We start from the raw sequence: 21651 nt of genomic DNA on the forward strand, positions 1-21651 counted from the left end.
CCGAAACACTAAAAAGGTTTGCTATCGAGAGAGTCCCCTCTAAAACGTTGATCTTTTCAACAATTCCATCCAGGACAAGAAAAGGACCTCAAACAAAGTCTCTCTTTGATTGATCGGACAGAGTGAAGTCGGGCTGATTTGGACAACAGAATGCAAGAGAACGCCAAAAGGTTCCAATGGTTGACGTCACTTTTAAGCGGGTCTTCTCTGAGCCCACCCAAGTTAAAGTTGTTGCAGCGAGATTCTGCACTTATCCTCACGAGGGTCGCGGGAGTGTCAGAGCCTATCCCGGCTAACTTTGAGCAAAAGCAGAGAGTCCATTTTGTACACAAGGTCACTCGATGCACTTTACAGGATTAAAACCATTGCAATACATCCATAAAAAATACAATCAAAGCCGATGAAAAGTCAATGTACTGCACAAGTTTTTAATGTGGATTTGAAAAGCCTCTCGCTTGGGCCTGACGTCACCACCGTTGGCAGCAACTTCTGCCATTTTGTTTTGTTTTGGTTTTTTTTGGATTGTTTTTTTGTTTTAATTCCCGGCAGCAAAGCGGCCAAATGCTGCTTCGCCGTGTTTGCGTTGGACTCTGCACTACATGATTAGAACTGAGTCAGTGGATCTCAGAACCCGACTGGCTTTGTATTCCAGGAGAGTTTCTTTCACGTATTCAGGACCGATTTATAGACCAGGAGCAGAACTCTCAAATCTATTCTAAAGCTGGCTGGAAATCAGTGGCACGACTCTGGAATTGGAGTTGGATGCTCGGACTACACCCGGAACCGGTCGCCAGCCAGTCGCGGGGCACACATCGATATTGCCACTGAGCAGGAATCGATCCCACGCTCCGAGCGCCAAAGTCAGACACGGAAGTACAAATTGTTCAAACCGGAGTCACTTTCAGCTCCCATCAGGTTCAAAATCGTTTGTTGCAATTTGATTCATTGGTGAGCCCAAAAGCCTTCGTGCTGGGTTCAAAGGTCGACACGGACCACATTCGAGGCGGCGTCGGCGTCATTGAGGCAAACGGGCAGAAATTGCACTCGACAAAAGCGTGGCGTGAAGAAAGAGCAGACGCAAAAACGTCCCCAACTCCAGCAAGTCGGAAGTCGACGGCGGAGCAAAACCATCAAAGAATCCAAAACGGGCCGAGAAGAGCCAACGGATCAACTCCTACGTGGATTGTGACGAAAGCGGCTCAAATGCCACGAAAACACAAACGCGACAAATTGCCAAGTCAAAAGAAGAGAAAAGGAAAGAAAAAAGGGCCACGGAAGCTTTGCTCAAGAGTTAGCTGCATTTTGACAAATGGCTCTTCTGTCCTGTGCCGCTCATCATTGATGGGGAAAACAAAAACAAAAAAAAAAACGTGCCTAAAATGTTTCTTTTTTTTTTTTTTTTTGGTTTGACTGAGTTGCCCACGAGCGTCAATAAACTACTTGACGCACTTTTGGAAGAAGAAAGAAATATTCAAATATGGGGGGGAGCGAGGGGGGGGTCATTATTATTATTATTAGGGTCGTTATTGATGCGTTATCGAAAGCGTCCCACTGGGGGGCGACATTGAGCCCGGCGCTCCGCCAGTACTCGTGAACGAAGAAGATGAACGTGGACGCCCCCTTTCTCGAGTCCAATCGAGAGCGAGGAAGCGGCCGTGACCCCGCCCTCTAGAGAAACCGCCATCAGGAATCAAACGGAGGGAAAAAAAAGAAAAAGAAAAAGTGACGACAGGAGAAGCGCGACGAGCCGCCAAGAAGGCCGAGGTAAGGCCAAAGCCAACCTTTGGCGACCCTCGAACGCTCCCGCTTTTCGTCTTGGATGGATTTCCAACGGGGGGGGGGGGAATATTGTTGAAGAATTTCGGACAGGCAAACTCGCGTTAGCGCTCGAGCTAACCAAAGAGCCGTTACGTCACAACACGGCAGATTGATGACGTCATCGGAAACCCTGCGCGTCGGCGGACTGTCGTCGAACCCGTCATAGATTCGTTTCGATTAGTTCGTGTTTTTTTATGGTCATAAACAAGAGATTATTATTATTATGCTGAATTTGATGTCGGCGCCGTTCGTACGTCATCGCCATTTGTGTCGAATGGATTTTGCTAACTTTTTATTCAAGCATCAGAGTGAGTTTAGCATCTTGTAAATATGTACATACACAACTCCCAAAAATGCTTTTGAAGTTTTGAGATCCCCCCCCCCCCAAAAAAAAATCAACATTTTATGATCCTTTTCTGACGAATGTTACGGACCAGACCAGGAGCTAAGTCAGCCTCAATTGATTTCACTTTGCGCACTTCCTGCCCTCTCAATTTGAAAGCAGATGAATTATTCTTTGCCCTCTGACAACACTGAAGGGGCGTTGAATGATGACGATGATGATGATGATGATGATGTCGCACTTGAAGGCGGCGACGCGGTTCTGAACAACATGGCGGACCGAACGTCGGAAGCTGCGGACGAGCCGCCGGAGACGTCGCGGGAAGATGCGTCCGCCGCCAAGAAAAGCACGTCAGGTAGGAAAGAGCCACTTCCCGGCCGGCCGGCACCGCGCGCGGTGGGCGGGGCCCGTAAGCCGCTGTGGCGCCCCCCGCAGGCGACGTGATTGTGGAGGGGAAGCGCGCCAAGAAGAGCGTCCAGCGACTGGACATGCAAGCGCCCAAACACAAGGAGAAGCTGACCATCGCGCAAGGTACGTTGACGGCCGAGACCGCCCGGCGCCGGCTGAGCCCGCGTCGTCCTGCGTCCGCGCAGGAAACGGCGACAAGCTGGGAGACATCCCGCGCACCAACTTCCACATCGGCAAACTCAAGCCCGAAGACCTCAAGCCTCTGCACGCCATCTTGTTTGAGCGGCCGGGGAAGGTAAGAATGCCCGTCTGTCCATTTTCTACCGCTTCTCCGGGTCGGGTCGGGTCGCCCGGCGGGGATAGCCGGACTTCCCTTTCCCCCGCCGCCTCTTCCAGCCGAGAGACGCGGCGTCGGACGCTCCCGGCAAATTGCGGAACCCTAAAATCCCGAGTCGGAAACCTTCCGTGGAATTAGCCGCGACTTGCAGTTTTGGCACTTGTTTGAAACCGCAGTTACTTCCACTTTTTTTTTCAACTCGGTGGGCACTTTCGGTCGTCGTCGTCGTCTCACGTAGATCGGCCGTCCCCGCGGAACGAGCGTCCGCTTGTAATTCCGCGTGTGCTCTGACAGACGGCGAGCATCAAGAAGAACTTGCGCCTCTTCAACGGCTTCCCGTTCCACGCGGGCAGCGAGCGCTACCTCAAGAAGCGAGACAAACTCCTCAAGTAGGTTAGCCGGCGGCCGATCTCGCGGCCGCGCCCCGTCGCCGTAACCGCGTCGTGATCCCCGGCGGCAGGAACTCGCACTTCACCAACACCAAACTCAAGCTGCTCTGCGGCATCCTGGACCTGGAGAAGAAAGGGACTCGGGCGGAACTGGTGGAGCGGATCGTCACCTTCTTGCTAGCGCCCAAGAACAACGGAAAGGTGAGCGACCGCCCCCGGGTGGCTTGGGGGGGGGCGGGGGTCATCAAACCTTTGAAAATGGCAACGTGGCAAGATTCCCGAAACATGACAGAATGTCCCGTCTGCTCTGATTGGCCACTGCCACGTTTGGTCTTCGGGGGAGGGGCCCGTGAACCACTGCAGTATTTGTGGGGACTTCAATCTTGTCTTGAAAGTTTTCTCGAAAGCTACACCAAAAAAAAAAAAAAAAAAAAAAAGCATCTGTGGAACTGCAAACAAACTTTTAAGACGTCCAATCCCAAATATATGCACACTTGCGTTAGTCAACACACCCTTTTGTAAACTAGTGGCACCTGGTTGAGAAAGTCCTGAAAGTGGCAGATGGAAGTCACTCGCGCCCCTCCCACCCCTAAAATGTTTGCCGCCACCAGCGTCTTCCCGTGAAGAAGAAGAAGCGATCCAAGAGGAAAGCGGCGGCGGCGGAGGACTCGGTCGCCAACGGCAAGAAGACGAAGAGCGAGGCCAAGAGCGGCCGCGTCTCCTTGGCCGGTCCCAAAAAGTCCAAAGCAGGAAGCAAGTCCAAGGCCATCGTCATGGACTCCAGCAGCGACGACGAGGACCGCGAGGAGAAAGCGGCGGACGGCGAAGCTTCGCACGCGGGGGACGAGTCCACCCGAAAAAGTCCGGATCAGGCGAGTCCAGAGAACGAGGGCCGATTCCCGACGCGGCAAACGTTGAGCCGTTGGGTCGACCTCATACGTAAATCGTGTGCTCGTGTTTGCCATCGACGTTTTCTTTACAAAAATGATCGGGGGCAGGGGGGCTCCTTTTGCTAAAACTGTCACCGGCCTTTGTACGCTGCGTAAAGGTGGCGACTCCCCGAGGAGCTCCTATCCGACCGACTTCTTCTTCTCAACTAATTCTTAAAAATCTACAAGCGGCTCGATCCTTGTTGAGTCTCGAAGTGGGCTCACGGCGGGGCCTTCCAAATCCCAGTGGGCAACGATTAGCGGGTCCGGTCCAACGCTAAATTGACGCGGTAGTTATTGTGACGGGCGTACTATCGAGAGATCCTTTTGGGAACCGCGTACGCATCTCGCTCCGCTGCGTGAAAAACTTTTTCAATAATTGGCGGCGCGCTCCTTCCGAGCCGCCCGCCGACTTCCCTTCAGGTGACCCGCTCCAAAAAGCGCTCCAGGAACTCGGCCAAGAAGACTTCGCCTGTGCGCAAGCGAGTCAAGAGGGACCTCGCTGACGACGACCAGAAGGTGGGGGAAAAAAAAATCTGACCGTGTCTTGTTTTTTTTTTAAAAATTTTGTCCACGTGACGCCGACTTCCCGCGCGTCAGGCCGAGGAGGAGGAGCGACCCGACGGCAGCGGCGAGGACGCCGGCACAGGTGAGGGAGGCGGCGCGCCGACGTCTAACGAGCCGCTCTCACGCGTGGCCTCGCCGCGGCAGACGACACGTCGGACGGGGACGGGCCGAGCGACGGCGAGCTGACGGAGACGGTTCGCGCGCTCCTCGCCGACGCCGACCTCCGGGAGACCACCGTGAAGATCATCTGCCAGCGGGTGCGTCCTCCGTCGCCTCGCGAAAACGGCGCCGCGTCCTCGGCGGGCCGCTCTAACCGCCGGCTGGCTTAGCAGGTGTTCGCCGCCTTTCCTGACCACGATCTGAGCGGCAGGAAGGACTTCATCAGAGGCGCCGTCAAGTCTGTGAGTGGCCGGCGGCGTGGCGTGAAGGCTCGCGTGTGCGTGACGGCGACTTGTGTGTTTGTGCGCGCAGCTCATCACGTGAAGAGGCCCCGCCCCCCCCCGCCCCGCCGTTTTCTACTTTGTTGTTTTGAAGTCAAGCCGAGCCCTTGCGCTTCCTTCAGCCGACGTACAGAGTCAACGTGGTTCCGTGACGAGGCAGCTCTTATCTCACATCGTGTAAAAGAAGCCGGAAATATTTACGGTGCTGCCCTCCTAACTGCCGTAAGAAAAACGATACCCTACACATATACGCGGGAATTGAACCTTTTTGTCTTTTGCGTCTGTCGGTAGGATTCAATTGGGCTTGAGTCAGAAATTTGCCACTTGAAGCTTGGACTATTGTCTGGGCTTTGCCTCCCTCTGCTGGCAGTTAAGTGTACATTGCAGCCACTTAGTGATGTACATATTTGGGTGGCGAGTACACCCCACCCCACCCCACCCCTCCATTTTTCTTTTCCCTCAGATGCAGAAACCTTTGTTCATTTTGACATTCAAGCCTTGTTTTTTTTTTGTACGCATTATTTTGAGTCTTTAAAGACTAATTAAGTGATTTCCAACCTTCACTAAGCCAAGACATTTTATAATTGAAAAATCTCACAAATAAATAAAATCGTCACATAAGTGGCACTGTGCATCTTTTCTGCCATTAATAGATGACTAAATATACATGATCATTTTTGGAGCAACAGCGTTGAGTGTACGGATAGGCTTCCAATGACGCCACCTTGTGTGTTGGAGGTCAGAGAACACAGGCGATGAAGGTCAAGTGTGACGGTCGTTAATTTATCCGATTGGTCTAAGGGTGGTGAAGTCATTGGAAACCTATCCATATTGTATGTCATAACTCACGCGTGTCACGGTTCAATATGAAAGACATCCCGCATCCCAGCTGGAATCACGCACCCAAACCAAAGTTGACCCAAGCGCGTAATTTGAGAGCGCTAGCCGGCTAGCATAGTAGCGCTCGTGCTAGCTGGTTAATTACATGAGGTCGCGCTGGCCTTAACTATGTCAACATGCCTGAAGAACTCCTCGGATGGACGTCCCAAAATGTCCTCTTGCGAGCACCTGGCGACATCCCCCCCCCCCGCGTAATTGTGTTGCCATGGCAACTAATGGTTGCGTCTCGTTTTGTGAGCTCAATGACGGCCAATAAAAAGTAGAGCGCGCCCAGACGGCCCCCCTTTGACGTGGTCCGGTCAGGGCAAAACGTCGCTTTGGGTACGATTCCACGTGAAAGTTGACGTCCTTACAATTGTACATTTGTAAAATATAATATTGCAATACGTTTGGTTTAGCTTTTCGGGTGTCAATACGATTGATTCTTGTTGCGCTGTCGGCTGTCAAAACCGTGCAGGCGGTCGCAAAGGAGTAACTTTTAGCCGGTAAGTTTGTTTCAATTGAACAGTCATCATTTGTTATTACAATTATGAATGTGGAAAATCTATCATTACATCAATGTATCTTTTAAACCTTGCCGGTCATGCTGCGAATGTCTCTCGGGATCCAAAACCTCCCAAGTATATAGATTCATGACATCGTTTGTCACGCTTTTTGCCCTGACCGGAAGTCGGAGCCTCGTTGACCGCGGCGGAACCAACCAACCAACCAACCAATGTCGGCCGCGCTGCAGAGTGGGCGGGTCTAGTTTTGGTTCGACGTCATTGAGCGAGCTCCTCTTTTGTCTGCGAGGCGGAAGACAGGAACGACAGAAGCTCAGGTGGGCTTTCTCCGCCTTTTATTTTTGCAAATTTAACTCGAGCGAGCGCATATTTGCAAGCCTGCGCTTTGTCCCGCCTTCGGCATTTCCGTCCAACGGGAGCATCGATCATCACGCGTTCGCCTCTCTTTACAAATGGCGGAATAGTTCGCTTGCAAATAATGTGCAAAGGGCAAAAAAAAAAAACCCTGCGTTTCCGGTCCGGACCAAACAGGCGGAGCGCAGGCCGTTTCGTGGCGCTCTTTGGGCTCGTCCCTTCTTTTCGGTAACAGAGAGTTTCTGCGCATTCATTAGCGGCAAGCGGTCCGTGTTGCAGATTCTTCTGTGATTGGCGCCTTGAATTTTCAGAAGCGTACCAATTTAAAGTCGCTCGTTACTGCCAACACAAATTGGGATCCGAACATTGGCTTCCTAAAGCTGACGTGGGTGCTGATCGGTAGCCCGTCTATGGCGTTTGGCTTTGAGCTCAATGGCATCTATTCGGGCAAAGCCAAAAGTTTCATTTGAGAGCCAACTTCAAGTGGGGGGAGAATTGCTCACCAATTCTAGAAGCTTCCCTGCCGCCGGACGTCACGTTTTGCTCCCACATCAAAGCAAAGCAGGAAATCTCGCGAACGACGGCTCGTATCTGGCGCCGGCGTATCCGAGCTCACTTCCTGTCAGGCTAAGACAGTTAGCGTTAGCTTGTTACAATTGGTGCCCTCTAGTGGACAAATTCAAATAGTCCTCTTTTTTTTCGCTTCCCACGCGGTCACTGGCCGTCGCTCTCTCCCAGCAGCCAATAGGTGGTCATCCGTCCTTTGCCTTTAACGTGGACGTCCCCTCGGAGCTCCAAGCGGAAGCGGCCCGACTCGCGGAGGACGTCGCGCGTGGCCGACGACACGTGGATCTTCAGCGCTGCGCACATACGGTTCATCGGGTCAAAGGGCGCGTCGGGCTCGTGGCGATTTGAGCGCCGGAGCGAATTCCTGACAAAAACGGGGCCGTCGTCATCGGGCCGAACCTGCCCGAGACCTTTTGGATCGGTTCGTGAAGAGTGAGAGGGTTAGGTCTTTTGAATTGACCATATTTGGACATCGGAGCTTTCTGCACCACAGTCAAAAAGTTTCACCCCCCCCCCCCCCCCGCAACTCTCCTAATGCCTGATTGAAAGTATAAATACATATTTTGTCCTAACAGAAAAAGAAAAAAAAAAAAAAGTTCTCGTGGAAAAATACTTGACTGACGTTTGAAAATATGCGCCTTTGCACATTTTTCATCATACTGCAAAGAATGTGAAAATGATTCCAACGGGGAATTCAAAGAGATGCTAGCAAGGGTCAGAAAATATGATTTGGCAACGGGCTGCGTTTGTAAACCAGAGCCGTGTCATGTCGGGTTAAAAGATGCATTTTCAACTCCGGAAGCTGCTCCGCGCCAAATCGTCATCATCATAATAATAATAATAATTCAACTGACAAAGCGTTCCGGTCGGCCGAAGCGGAAGAATTGCGCCGGGGCGTTTACCTTCTCCGGTGGACTCCATCCTGGACGACGTGTTGACTGTGTCGCCAAAGAGGCAGTAGCGAGGCATCTTCAGACCCACCACGCCGGCGCACACCGGACCTAAGCACACGTTTGTTGAAATGAATGGAACGTCTCGTCGACTCGTTCGCTCCCGCGGACGTTTATAGTCGTCAATCACCATCTCACTCTTACTGCCACGCGCAAACGTGTTTGTCAAGCACGTTTTTCAACGGCTCGTCTGCGAAATTCAAGCTTCCGTTAAACGGTCGTGCCAAACGCACGCCGGGAGACGGCGGCGTTGCGTCGCTTTGGACTTGACGTCGGCGGCAACTTTGGCCCCCAGGTTAAAGGTCACGCGAGCGATTACGAGGGAGAGAAATTCCAACACGTTTAGGCGCCGGACACGTCTACGTTTAGGTACAACCAGAGTAAGCGGCATAAAAGGTGGAAAGGTGCGAGCGTCTGACCGCTGTGTATTCCGATCCTCAGCTTGAGCTGCTCGTCGGGCCGGTGTCGTATCCGGAAAGTGGTGACGGCGTCCAGCAGGGCGAGGGCCATGCGCGCCACCTCGCGGCCGTGGAGCTTCCCGTTCCTCACCGGCAGCCCCGAGACCACCATGTAGGCGTCGCCGATGGTCTCCACCTGGGGACGGGGCTCACGCGTTCACGCTCGCCGTGGCGTTGGCGCGCGTCGCCGAGCTCACCTTGTAAACGTCAAAGTTGTCGATGATGGCGTCGAAGCACGTGTACAGGTCGTTCAGCAGCGTCACCACCTGGAGACGCGGGTGACAAAAAAAAAAAAAACTGCCGCTATGAGAAGGAAGAGCAGAAAAGTGCACAAGTGGAAATTCACACAAGCGTAAATGAATTTTGCGAAGTGCGAGTCGCCCGCTCACAAATGTCCCAACGAGAAACTTTCAACGGACGACGGGGAAAAACGACGAAATGACTTTCGGGGTCCGAAAGGTCAGCAGAGGACCGGCGAGCGAGGACTGACCTCCATGGGGGTGCTCTCGGCGGAGATGGCGGTGAAGCCCACGATGTCGCTGAAGTAGATGGTGACCGAGTCGAAGGCCTCCGCCTGGACCGTCTCGCCGCGCTTCAACTGCTCCGCCACCGAGCTGCGCGCAAACACACAAAGATTGGACATTGGGCAAACTCGGCTCGGTGAGCATAAAAGTTCCGGCCGGCCTTCGGCCTCCTCGCCGGCCTCAATGGGGCACGATGCCCTTTTCCGCCCGACACGGCTGCCGCTCCAAATTGTGCTCGCTACGTGAATTTCCTTCTGGATCGACAAAACTGATTTTTTTTTTCCGATGACAAAGCTGAGTGTTCGAAAAAGGGGAGGAGAGCAAAAAAAAAAAAAAAAAAAAAGACCCGAGAAGCCTGGCAGGTGCACGAGAACTTTCGACGAAGTCAAAGGCTTCTTCCTACTTTGTGAACAGAAACATCCCAACTAGAGCATTGCAAGGCCAAAAGAGGCCACGACGACGTCACAAGTGACCGTAAAAAGTCCCAAAGTTAGCGTGGAGAACCAACGGGGGCCTCGAGCGCACCCCGAAGACGTCCTGCGTCTCTAACTTTCTCCCAAAAGTCAACAAATAAACACGGAAAATGTGCATTTCCGAGTCGGCCAATGGCATGTTGGTCTCCGTTCTGAAAGTTTTGCGCGTGTCGGCCGAAACGTTGAAAGCGGCAAAATGTGAACTGCGAAGTAGCCAGCGAAGCCGGCCGTCCAAAAGTAAGCAACAAGTTTCCCTTTTTTTTTTTTTTTTTAACGACGCTTATGGAACTTCACCTGTTAAAAAAAAAAAAAAAAGCATCAAATTTGCCCCCCCCCCAACAACGTGATGTACTTTTGCCGCGCGGTACTGACTGCGGTAGTATCTGGTAGAGCAAGGTTTCAGCTTTGCGCTTCTCCTCGTGGTAGGCTTGCGTGCGTTCCTCCACCAGCTCCTCCAAGTTGTTGGCGTATTGCTCCATGCGAGACAACAAGTTGTCCAGGATGTTGGTTCTGGACTCCCTGGGCGCACACACACAATCGGAATTGCCGTCATTTCCACCCGCCGCTCATCAGCTTTTGTCCCTGGAGGGTTTTACGCGACCCTTCGACCGGGAGAAACAAATGCGAGAAAAACGAGCGGCTTTGGCTTCTCAATCGGAGACGGAGAAAGAAAAAAGCCTTTTGCGGCCCCTTCGGCGACGGCTTCTTTCCGCCGCAGATTTCAACGTCGAACGACTCAAAACGCTGTGACTTTTCGGGTCGCCGAAAGCGGTCCGAGGCGCTTACTTGTTGTGCTTGCGCAGCAGCATCCTGATGTGGTTGAATTCGGGTCTCTCCGAGGGCTCCTCGGCCCAGCAGCGCTGCATCAGCTGGCCCAGTTCCGGACTGTGAGCCCGCGGGTCCACGGCGGGCCTGAGACACGGCCACTCCCCCAGCACCACGCGGTCCACCACCTCTGCGCGGGAAGACCGGCGTGCGGTCGGAAGGGGGCCCGCTTCCCGAGCCCCCTTCCGACGGTCGCCCTCTGACCTTTGGGACTGAGCGGGTCCCCCTCCAGGTAGAAGACACCCCGGCGTAGCGCCACCTCCTGGAGGACGATCCCGAAGCTGTAGACGTCGCCCTTCTGCGTGCCCTGAGGAGGCGGAGCTTCCATCCGGAGCAGTTCCGGAGCCATCCACAGACGCTCTACAGAAAGCACGAGACCCAAACGGAGAGCGAGGCGAGGTGGCGACCGCCCGGAAACGGCAAAGCCGACGGAGCCGACGCGACGGCTGAGCGATCGGATCTTTGATCGGGGCGGTGCCGACGGAGCCGACGCGACGGCTGAGCGATGGGATCTTTGATCGGGGCGGTGCCGACGTCGCAATCCGAACGAACGGGTCGGACCGAGGCGAACCCGACCGAGCGTCTTGGCTCCCCTCGGCGTGCGGGGGGACCCGCAACCCGCTCGCTTTCTTCTTCTCCTTCCCGACCAAACTTCAAAGTGGAACGTTTGCAATCATCAAAACGCTTCTTTTGCACCTACGCCGTGCGTCGCTATTACTTGATCTCTCTCTCTCTCTCTCTTTTTTTTTTTTTTTTTTCCGGTTTTTAACGGGTAACGGGGCAAAACCGGAAGCTTTTGGGGTACATTCGGCGGCGCGGCGTCAGTCCGACCAGACGCGGACCGGGACCGTCAACTCACGAGTGTAGAAAGCGTGAGCGTCCTTTCTGGACGGGCTCTCGGCCTGCAGGCCCCGCGGTCCGTAATCGGTGATCTTCAGCACGAAGCGCTTGTCCACCACGCAGTTGGACGACTTCAGCTTGCCGTGGGAGACGATGGCGCTGTTGTGGAGGAACAGCATGCCCTACGCGGTGGGGTGTCGCAATTTGCTCAAAGGAACCTCGGCAACGCCAAAATTCAGCACTCCTCACAAGTCAGATGCCGACCTTGACGATGTCATTGATGAGCGAATATTTGAACATCCAGTCCAGAGTGATGCTGTCGTTCTCCAAGACGTCCTACAGGGGGCCGGCGGGGATGGATGGATGGATGGATGGAGAGCGAGAGAGAAGCAGACGGGTAAAATCCCCGCAGGCTGCCTCGCATTCCGGGAACAGGAAAAGGAGGAACGGGAAAGAGCAACAAGGAGGGAGGGAGGGAGGGAGACAGAAGAGACAGAAGGGGGGGGGGGGGGGAGCCACGCCACAGGAAGTACCTGGAGGCTCCCTCGGGGGCAGTACTCGGTGACGATGCAGACGTTGGGAGGGTCGATGCAGGCTCCGATGAATCGGGTCAGATGTTCGTTCTGAACGTCCCGCATCTGCGTTTGCGCACGCACAACATCGTCACCGTCCGCTCGCGCGAGTCTACTCGGATCGGCCCACCCCTCAAAACGTCCGCCGCGGCCATATTCGGGAGGAAGGTTCGGGCCGACCGCCGACCTGGTGAAATCTCGTGAGATTTGCCCAGCGAGATTCCGCTGGCGACGGCCAAAACAATATCGGAAATCTACGGGGTGGAAAGCCGGACCGCTCGATTCTCTCTCAAGTGCCCTCCTAACGGGCCGCGTCCAAGTGAGCTTCCGCGTCGCGCGAACGGAAGCTCACGGGCGGGAATGTTTGCCCGGCGCCATCTTTTGGGGAAAATCCCAGCAACGTCCCCTTGACGTTGCCGCTTCGCACGTTGCGGTACAAGAAGAAGATCCTGACGGCGACGAGACCAGAACTTCCTCCCTTGGTACTCACATGCTTGAGCTCAAACAGGAGCTTCCTGTTCAACTCCACGCGGTTCCTGTTGGTGTACTTGATGGCCACGACGTTTCCCTGGACGGGGGAACATTTGGTCATCGGCCACAACGGGACGGACGCGAGCGCTCGCGGACGCCGCGCGCCCACCTTGTGGTAGCCCGTCTTAGCAAAGACGCGGGCGTGTCCGTCCGTCATCAGAGAGCCGTCGTTGGAGCCCCTCTGCGGACAAAGACACGGGCGTCACGCGACGGCGCCGGCGGCTCGAGGGCGCTCGCGGGACACCGACCAGGGACAGCGTCATCCTGCTGCCGCTGCGCAGAACTTTGTCCAGGTCGCTCACGTGGATGTCGTCCCAGGAAATCCTCCAAAGCTGAGCCGCCAGCTCCTTCTCCAGCTTCATCCTCCTGCCGCGAAGCAAAGCCGCCGTCAAAACGGGCGCCCGCTAAATCCGTTTCCGTCCCGTTAATGACAAACCGGAGCTCGGTCGAGTTTACGGGAAGCAAAGATTGGAACGTTTGATAACCGTCCAAAGTTGACGTGCGCAAGAAAGCATTTTTGTCCTCAATCGGCGGAAAAAGTTGAGGAGGGACCTTGTGTCGCGGAAAACGGGAAACGGCGCGGCGGAGCCGAACTTTTCCCGTTTTCCTCGATGAGGTCGAAATGTGGAACGCGGTCGGCCGTCTCAAGATCGGGTTCTTCTTGGATTTGGCGCAAAGCACTTTCGAACGCAGTCGCCCGACGAGAGTTCGTTTGACTCCGGTTTTGGAATCGAGGCCGGCAACTGTAAAGCGTCGGCCCGACGGTCGTTCAACGCGGGTCGCACCCCGCCCGCCTCCGTGGGCAGCTATCAAAACGCACGGATGTTCTGACCGGCCAACGAGCTCACCTGGAAATGAAGACGGCGACCGTCAGGGTCATGGTGAGGATGAAGAAGACCACGATGGTCACCATCTGGCGGATGGTGACGGTCTCTGTGGACGCACACACGCCAACACGCGTTGGAGGCTCGTTTGCCGCAACGTTCGCGGTGCGCCTGGGAGCTGGCGTGCGCCCGACGCGGGCTTCCTATACTTCCCGAGTCGCGTCGGACAGGAAATCCACCCGGCCACTTACTGGCGAGGCAGGCGAGGTTTTCGTTCTTGAATCCGCAGACGGGAACGTCGGGAGGACGGACTCCGCCCGGCCAGCGCGGCGACGTTCCGGGGACGGCCGTCAGCTGCTCCTCCAAGCTGTTGTAGACCAGCACCGTCTGGAAGCGACCACGAGCCGGGCTCAGACCGCTGAGCTCGGCGAGGTGGCCCCGGCGGCGCCCGTATCTTACCTGGAAAGCGCTGTCGTTGGCGTCGATCATGTCCCACAGAGCGAAGTCCGTCTCTCGGTCTCCGTTCTCGTCCAGCCGCAGCGTCCCGGTCACGCCTGAACGCCACCCGGGCGAGGCGTGACGTACGCCGCGCGTCATTTGTCAAAAGCACAAGAAATAACGAGGGCGTCCTCGTGCCGCGCAACTTTGGAATTTTGTCTTCCGCGGACGTGGACGGCCTCAATTTGGACACGTGTGACGCTCCCGGAAAAAAGAAAAAAGTGGCCGTGGCGGATGTGCCGATCGCCCGGTTATTTATTCGCCGCGAATGCTGATTGATTGCGTTCCCGTTTCCAAGGCCGCCTCGCAGGCGTGAGAACGCCGCAGTCGACGCGAGGCCCGTTGCCTGGCAACAGCGGCTTGTAAATCAAAGATAAGGAATTAGGAACATTACAGCTGACAAGTAACAGGAAGCGGCTCGCCGTCCATTTTGCTTCAGAGCGGAGCGGGCGACACAATGAGATTGGGCGGGCGGGCGAGCCGAGCGATGGATGGACGACGCCGGCGCGCTGCCCCCTTTGCCCCCACCCCACCGCCTGACACGTTTGCAATTTTCCACTGAGACCGCGGAAGCAAATCCAGGCCCCGCGCGCCGCATTGATATCGGATTTTTCATTTCTTTGCCCACGTGGCTCCGGTCCGCTTCGGGGCCTTTCGGGCCTGCCGCCGAAAAACGAAGCGACCCGAGCTCGCGTGTGAAAAGGGTGCGTTTGTTGATCCGCGAGGGCGTTTCAAACAAGCGCGGCGCTGCCACGCTGACGGACGGACGGCAAAGCAAAACAAAGCAACGATGAAGAACAAATAAAGAAGCCGGGGCGGGGGCCCACGCCGTTCGAGCTCCTCGGACTTCAGCGCCGGGGTGGGGGGGACGCCGAGGTCCGACTATCTGCGGGCAGCCCGCCGGCGCCGGTCATTCACAATAAAATGCAAAATGACACCCGAGAGAGCCACAAACCGTGAAAGGTTCTGTTCCACATCCTGCGGGTGACGGCCGAACCCGAAGGCCGCGCGGCGGGCGAAGTCATGCTCTCGTTGAGGGCGTGGGCGCAAAGCATCAGGCCGTCGTAGAAGCCCCCGGCGATGATGTTCATCTGCAAGACGCGGGAGGGGGCCGAGGTCCGTACCCGATTAGCGCCGGGCTCGCCTCGCCGTCCGCTCGATTGATCGTCTCGCACGGTATGGAGACAAATATTTCTCTTTGGACGCGTATTGGAGGGGGGCAACTCTTTGTAACTTTATACGAGATCAAATTCCCGCCAAAGAGGATGGGGAGATTCTTCATTCCCCGATCGCCGGGTTTTCCACCTCAGGGCCGTTGGCCGTGAATAAACGTTGCGTGCTGATTGGCCGGCGGAAGCGTAAACACGTCGTTGAAGAAACGAGACCCTCAGCGGCGAAGAAAGGAAACGTGAGGTCCAAAACGTGTTTTCCTTTTCCCGCGTCAAGCCGCTGGTGCGTTTTTCTTCGTTCCGTACGACACGTTTTCAAACGTTCGACGCGGGCGCTTTCGCCGCTCGTCCGATTTCTTTGGATTGATTTGAAGCGCGTCGACGTCCGCGGCGGCTCATCTTTCGCTCGGCGTGAGAATCGCCGGCGAGAGATGACATTTATGAGGCTCTCTGAGAGCGAGTTAAGCACATTTGCTGTCTGCTACTGATTTACAAGCTGCCCCCCCCCCCCCCCCGTGCGATAAGCGGCGCAGGCAAGTGCAGTAATGCGATTACGCTTGGCTGCAGAGAGCAAAGTGGCCGCTTGTAAAAATCAGCACAACGTTGACATGGACGTTAGCGCATGCTAGCTTAGCTTTCAGGCGCGCGACGTGGAGGATGCGGTTCGAATCCTCCTTCACGCTCATCAGCCACAAAAAGCAATTTTCATTTTCATTTTCTTGCAAATTCGCGGGGCGCTTGGAGCGTCGGGCTGGTGTCGAAAGGTCCACTAGAATCAGAAAATCAGACACCCCCCCCCCCCCGCCACTTTTTGGCCCATACGCCGCAGCCATTTTGACGGCTTTGCGCGCACGAGCGCGTTCTGACTCACCAGCGAGTCGTCGATGCTGAAGTTGAACATTCTCTTGGCGTCCGACTTGAGGTTCTGCACAAAGTCCCGGTACTCGGGGTTCTGAGGCTCCCGGTAGGTCAGGATCTTCACACTCTGCCGACGACAACCACAAGAACGCGTGAGACGCACGAGACGAGGCGTCTCCATGACGACCAGACGCTTCCATCCGCCCAAAAGTGTTCGTACGTCTTGGTGACACAAAACAGGCTGACACGACCTCTGTTGTATGTACGGGCAGTCGCTTCTCGAGGTTTCTTTAGTTCCCGCTCGGGGTTTGCCCGCTTTGTCTTTTTAGATTATGGGATGTCGGCATTCTCTGCCAACTGCCCGCCTTTGCGGCGGCGTAACGTCAACAACGACACGAGCACGTCGGCGGTGCCGTTTGTAGCTCGGCGTTAAAGAAACAAATCCGGACGACGTCCTCACGTCTCGGAACCCCCCCGCCCGTGCCCGCACCTGGAAGGCCTCCTCGGCCACGGCGTCGTCGGCGTCGCCGCGCGCCCACGGCCGCCGAAGCTCCGACTTGAGGCTCTCGCCGAACACGTCGATGAAGAAGAAGACGTACTGCTCGTGGGGCAGGTCGGCGCGGCGGAAGTGAACCATCAACTTTCTGAAGACGTCGGGCGAGCAGCACACGAACATCACTGTGGAGGAAAGGGGGGGGGGGTGGGGGGCGCTTTGCTGGCTTCACATTGCATTTGCCCAACAACACTTTGTGCTCGTCAAGTATTCACTCGAGTATTTTGTGGGTAGTCGCGGTGGCCATTTTGTCGCGCGTGGGGGCCGTCCTTCCCGTCCCGTCCCGTCCCGCCGCTCGGGAGCTGCTGTTCCTGTTCCAGCGCCCGCTCTATTGTTCCTCCGGCAGGAAGCGAGCGCTAAAAGCGGCGAGGACGCCAAACGTCTGGTCGGCTCCTCCCGCTTTGCCCGAGCGCCGTCGATGTGATGTTGGAGACTAAAGATTAGTTTGGCCAGTTGGGACGCGACGTCAGAACCATTTGTGGCGTTCCGGCGGGTTTTTGACGCGTCCGCGTCGGCTTATTAGTTTGTAGTTTTAACTTGTCAGCTGCACCATCGTTGAGAAAACTTCTTTTCTTCTCTGATTTTGTGGAGGCAGTACGATAAAAGAACTTGGCCCAAAAAGGACCCCCCGCCCCTCCCCCAAAAATAAAGTACACTCAATTTCTCTGAATTCTGTCATGCAACGTTGTGAATTCTTTCGAATTCTGCTGAAGGGGGGCAGGACGGGGTCGCCGACACGGAAGGGTCAGCGGCCATTTTGAGAACCATCCAGATCTGATTTTGGGCCGTCAGGCGTCTCTGAGCTAAAACCAGACAACGGTCCAAAGGCGGATTTTGCTGTTCTTATTTTTTTTTTCCCCTCCCTTTTTCCAGAAAGGTCAAAGGGCACGCACCACCCTGAAAACAGGAAGCGACCTCTCACCTCCCGCAGCACTTCCTGAGCAAGACCGACGCAAACACGCTGCAGCACGTCACAGCCAATCAACACCGAGACAAAAGTGAAAAAGCCCCGCCCAATCGCGACGCGTCAATTCTCGTCCTCGCTGAATTTCTGAACGCCTTCGTAGGATGGGGCGGGGCAGGGCACCCCCCAAAAAAAAGCCTCCTACGACTCGTCAAACTAAGTGTAAGAAAATGGTGGCCTTTTCCTTGAAGGGGGGGCTCCGGCATTGAAATATTCACGCAAAGCAACATTTGGCCACGGCCGAGCGGAACCGCCGTGTTTGTCAGGAAATACTTTTGCATCTGATAGGCGCGGCGCAACTTCCTTATAAGGCCGGCCGCAGGTCGCCGACCTCGGTTAATGAACGTCCCGGCGGGAGCGAGCGTACGAGCGTCGGCGTGCTCGCGTCCGTCTTCGCCTTCGCGCAGGGAGCCCGCCGGTGTCCAAACGGAGGTCCGGGGTCCAATTTTAACCCCGGCTCCGGTCGTTTGCCCGCAACGCGGCTTTTACTTGGTCGGGAGGCGGGGGGGGGGGGGGGGGGGGGTTAGTTTACAGCCCCTCGGATTTACAGCAAACTGAACCTTTTTTTTTTTTTTTTACTGTTGCAACAACAAAAACTCCTCACGAGCACATTCCAAGATGTTGATACTTGTCGGCCAATCGATGGCAGACTTGGAGAAACTGGGACCAAAGCTGAATTTCAGGACCGGCTCTTGAACGTTTGCCCCCCCCCCCCCCCCGTGCTACAGATGAGACGGCGGCGGGCCGACCTTCTTCGCTCCCTCCGCGATCTGGCGGTCAACGTTCCCACAGAGACGGCGGGTCTGCCTTCCCACCCGTCTACACGTGTTTTGCGCACTCGGACCGGAGCGCCTCAGGGCAGACGCAAAGCAGTCTCGAACATTGAAAATATCTCATGGCTAAACGAGAAAGTGCGGCGCCCGAAGAAGATGGACCTCATCGAGGCAGACGTCGCGACGGAGGTTTCGATCATTTGTCGTCAACTCTCACGAACGCCGCCGTAACCGCCGACACGTTAGCTGGGGCTTCGGGAACTTTCGGGAACGCCGGGACGACGAAGGTCACCTCGCAAAGCTGAAAGGACGCGGAAGCGGCGAGGTGTCGGCTCGACGGGGACGCCGATTGGCTGGATTTGATGGACATGTGGCGCGGGCGCGACACCGTAACAGTCAAAAGTCCCGAGGGAGGGCCGGCGGGAACCGGTCGGCCACGCCACACGTCCCGTCCCCCCCCCCCCCCCCCCCCCACGCTCACCGACCTCTGCCCTCGTTCTGGATGTCGACCAGTATCTGCGTGTAGTTGATGTGCGGGTGGTTCTCCTCGAAGATGCTGGCCACCACGGTGACGTTGATGCCGTTGAGCTGGTCGTAGAGGCCCTCCACGGCGAAGTAGCACGGCCGGTCGCCCACCTTCTTGTGGTCGTCGAACACCAGCAGGACGTGGCGGCGCCAGCCGAAGCGCTCGCAGATGCGCAGGGCGAACTTGCCCAGCTTCTTGTGGGTGGGGCCCGTGTTGGTGATGAAGGGGTACACGCCGTCCGACAGGGCCACGGCCGGCGCCCCGGCCGTCACCACGGGCACGTCCCAGTGGGCGGCGAAGCGGCCCACGGGCGACGACGTGTACGAGCAGCCCGGCCCGATGAAGGCCCACGGGTCGTGCGCCAGCTTCAGGTCCACGGCCATCAACGGCGCCACCGACTCGGAGCAGATGCCGTCTCCGTCCTCGCTGTTCTTGAACACGTAGTTGAGGCGCACGCCCGGCAGCAGGGCGGGGTCCTCGTTGACCAGCCGCACCGCCCGCGCCAGGGCGGGGCCCACGCGGGGCCACGCCCACGGGTAGTCCGTGTTGCTCTCGGGCAGGATGACGGCCAGCGTGGCGTCGTTCGGCCGCCGCTCCTCCGCGGGGGTCCGCTCGGGGCGCGCCGGCGCCAGGAGCAGCGCCAGCAGGAGCAGCAGCGGCGGCGGCGGCGGCGCGGCGGGGGGGCGGGGACGGCGAGGCTCGGAGGGGGGCGCCATGGTCGTGACCCCTGCTGGCAAATGTCACACCGGCGACATAAATGGCCAAATGTGCAGCAAACGTTTCCCGTCAACGGCGACCTCCGATCTTGCGACTAACGATTCATCGCTTCGACCGATGAAAGCTTGCAAGAAATGATGACCCAAAATGTCCGTCCCATTATTTGTCCCACAAACAAATGCTCAGCTGCCGCCACGGCTCAAATACGTTGGGCGTAAACATCGCAAGTACAACAACGACAACGGTCCAAACGTGGTTTTCCATCGATTTAAATTGGAGTCCAAGTCCGTTCTGAGGTCTCTCCGGTCTGGTTATTAGCCTTGGTTGCTAACTACGAGTGCTTTACAAGTCTAACAATCGCATTCATCAGTCCAACCTGTTTGCTGAAATGCTTGAAATGTTTCAAAGAAAATATCATTTTTGAAAAAGAATGTCTTCTTACCTCAGCGCGGGTGATCTTGGGTCAGCATTTTCTCACTTTTTGTGGATTTTGAACGCACGGCACGGCTCGCTCGCCAGCGGCCAAAGCCCGCCGAAGCTGACGTCACACTCGCCTCTTTTGGTCCAATTGGAAAACATGCTCGATGGCTCCCATTTGCGCCCCCCTCCCACCCCGAAAAAAAGAAAAAGAAAAACTTAAAAGAGGCGACTCGCTAACGAATTCCGTTCGGGTCCTCCTCGTGATGTGCGGTGTCGCAAGACCAGAGAACCGGGACACCGGGTCCCGACACCGAGCCTGAGGGAGGGAGGGACGGAGGGAGGGAGGGAGGAAGGAAGGAAAGAAGCAAGGGAGCCAGCAAGGAAGGAAGGAAGGAAGGAAGGACGCCAAAATCCCGGAGAACTGCGACCGGCGGTAGCGGCGACTGCTGCTGCTGCTGCTGCTGCTTCACTTGCGAGAGGAGGAAGAAAGTCTGCAGCACGCCAGGAGAGCTGAAAGGAAGCGGCGGGGGGGGGGGGGGGGGGCGTCAGGAAACCAGGAGGGGGACACGAAAAGACGCGCGCGGCTGCTCCCAATCGCGTTTGCAGCGCATTGTCAAATCAAGAAATCAGTCAGCTGTCGGTGATTCTTTTGTTATTCCATTTCAGATGATTAATCTTCGCCGAAGATGCTCCATCTGCAAACATTCACCATCCACAGGCTGAAATCTTGAACATTTCACACACAAAGCAAATTTGCCCCAGTGTGGGCACCACCGAGGTCCTCCTGTGCGCCAAGGCACTCTTTCTGTCCGAATGAGCGCCATGAGAAAAGGAGGCCCGCTTCTGTCATACCGAGACGGCCCAATCAATTGAATAAAGAAATCGATAACTCACTCGCCGCTGTCTGAAAGAAACTCCTCAACTCACTTCCAAATAGTTTCCCAGGACTATTTTTGCCTCCGTGAGCGCCCTCAGCTGACTGGGACGCAGTTCCGCGGTGCCGGTGCGCCGCAGGGCGGCGCCAGAGCGCCTGTGGGCGTCCGACCTCAGCTAGCCTGGCTGCCGTTAGTTAAAGGTCACGCAAAGATGGCACCCGGTACGCAGCACTTAAGGGGTCAGGGCCGCAGGCGCCCCCTGCTGCCCGCCTGTTCAATTATTGAATGCTGCTAAATGAAGGAGGAGGTGGGCGTGGTCTCAAAGGCACCGGCAACCTTCTCCATTTGCCTCCTTTCCTTGTGTCCTCCCTCCTAGATGGCCAGTGAGGAGGTGGCGCCACCTTGTGGCTTGCACTCTCCTTCCCCCCCCCCTCCCTCGTTCTCGGTTCTCTTCCTCACTTCAGGTTCGAACATCTTACGTCCCCTTATTCAGTTTTCAAGTTCTTTTCTTCATTTTGCAACATTCAATACATTTTTGGGAACCGAGCACACGAATTGGGGAAGTTTTGGAGGCGGAATTCTCGGCCATTCTGGCTTCAGCTGTTCAACAGTCTGAGGTCTCCCTTGTGGTATTTTACGCTCGATAAGGTGCAGCTCGTTCCGCTTTCAATGGGTGGCAGGGAAGCAGGCCGGTCTCCTACCTGCCCTCTTTTACTACATTTTCTTGACGTTGATGACAAATGAAT

The 21651-nt window shown here is 56.0% G+C and overlaps 2 protein-coding genes across 8 annotated transcripts; one reads left to right on the top strand and one right to left on the bottom strand.

Annotated features, from left to right (window-relative positions):
• Positions 1-1510: 1510 nt before the first annotated feature.
• Positions 1511-5852, top strand: dek (DEK proto-oncogene). Of its 4 annotated transcripts, none has more exons than XM_061844713.1 (12): positions 1511-1764; positions 2409-2516; positions 2597-2692; positions 2755-2864; positions 3201-3295; positions 3367-3496; positions 3907-4167; positions 4648-4743; positions 4825-4873; positions 4936-5048; positions 5124-5192; positions 5263-5852. In XM_061844713.1, the coding sequence occupies exons 2-12, from the start codon at positions 2432-2434 to the stop codon at positions 5272-5274; spliced, it is 1116 nt and encodes a 371-aa protein (XP_061700697.1). In that variant the 5' UTR covers positions 1511-1764; positions 2409-2431; the 3' UTR covers positions 5275-5852. The 4 variants fall into 4 exon arrangements, with proteins under 4 accessions (XP_061700697.1, XP_061700698.1, XP_061700696.1 ...); XM_061844711.1 differs by lacking the exon at positions 1511-1764 and adding an exon at positions 1883-2126; XM_061844714.1 differs by lacking the exons at positions 1511-1764; positions 3907-4167 and adding an exon at positions 1874-2126.
• Positions 5853-6952: 1100 nt separating this feature from the next.
• Positions 6953-20482, bottom strand: npr1b (natriuretic peptide receptor 1b). Of its 4 annotated transcripts, XR_009798575.1 has the most exons (23): positions 20053-20448; positions 18853-19623; positions 16568-16755; positions 16091-16204; positions 15006-15141; positions 14012-14106; positions 13804-13939; positions 13577-13661; positions 12977-13094; positions 12838-12909; positions 12688-12765; positions 12159-12263; positions 11890-11961; positions 11645-11807; positions 10990-11145; positions 10747-10915; positions 10333-10479; positions 9454-9577; positions 9161-9229; positions 8925-9099; positions 8458-8556; positions 7492-7848; positions 6953-7427 (listed from the first exon to the last, which is right to left on the bottom strand). XR_009798575.1 is itself a non-coding variant. In XM_061844700.1 (22 exons), the coding sequence occupies exons 2-22, from the start codon at positions 19607-19609 to the stop codon at positions 7703-7705; spliced, it is 3204 nt and encodes a 1067-aa protein (XP_061700684.1). In that variant the 5' UTR covers positions 19610-19620; positions 20053-20448; the 3' UTR covers positions 6953-7702. The 4 variants fall into 4 exon arrangements, 2 of the variants coding, with proteins under 2 accessions (XP_061700684.1, XP_061700683.1); XM_061844700.1 differs by having other exon boundaries at positions 6953-7848; positions 18853-19620; XM_061844699.1 differs by having other exon boundaries at positions 6953-7848.
• Positions 20483-21651: the final 1169 nt, after the last annotated feature.

This window comes from Syngnathoides biaculeatus, chromosome 15, assembly GCF_019802595.1.
Source record: "Syngnathoides biaculeatus isolate LvHL_M chromosome 15, ASM1980259v1, whole genome shotgun sequence".
NCBI lineage: Eukaryota > Metazoa > Chordata > Actinopteri > Syngnathiformes > Syngnathidae > Syngnathoides > Syngnathoides biaculeatus.

What these genes read in the sequence shown, in the direction of transcription:
- npr1b (XM_061844700.1), bottom strand. Translation starts at nt 19,609, where the DNA reads ATGGCGCCCCCCTCCGAGCCTCGCCGTCCCCGCCCCCCCGCCGCGCCG. An exon ending in TCATCAATGACATCGTCAAG is followed by an intron (nt 11,808 to 11,889) that starts GTCGGCATCTGA and finishes CCCACCGCGTAG; the next exon opens with GGCATGCTGTTCCTCCACAA. An exon ending in CTGCTGCGCAAGCACAACAA is followed by an intron (nt 10,480 to 10,746) that starts GTAAGCGCCTCG and finishes GTGTGCGCCCAG; the next exon opens with GGAGTCCAGAACCAACATCC.
- dek (XM_061844711.1), top strand. Translation starts at nt 2,042, where the DNA reads ATGCTGAATTTGATGTCGGCGCCGTTCGTACGTCATCGCCATTTGTGT. An exon ending in GAAGCTGACCATCGCGCAAG is followed by an intron (nt 2,693 to 2,754) that starts GTACGTTGACGG and finishes GCGTCCGCGCAG; the next exon opens with GAAACGGCGACAAGCTGGGA. An exon ending in TGAAGATCATCTGCCAGCGG is followed by an intron (nt 5,049 to 5,123) that starts GTGCGTCCTCCG and finishes CTGGCTTAGCAG; the next exon opens with GTGTTCGCCGCCTTTCCTGA.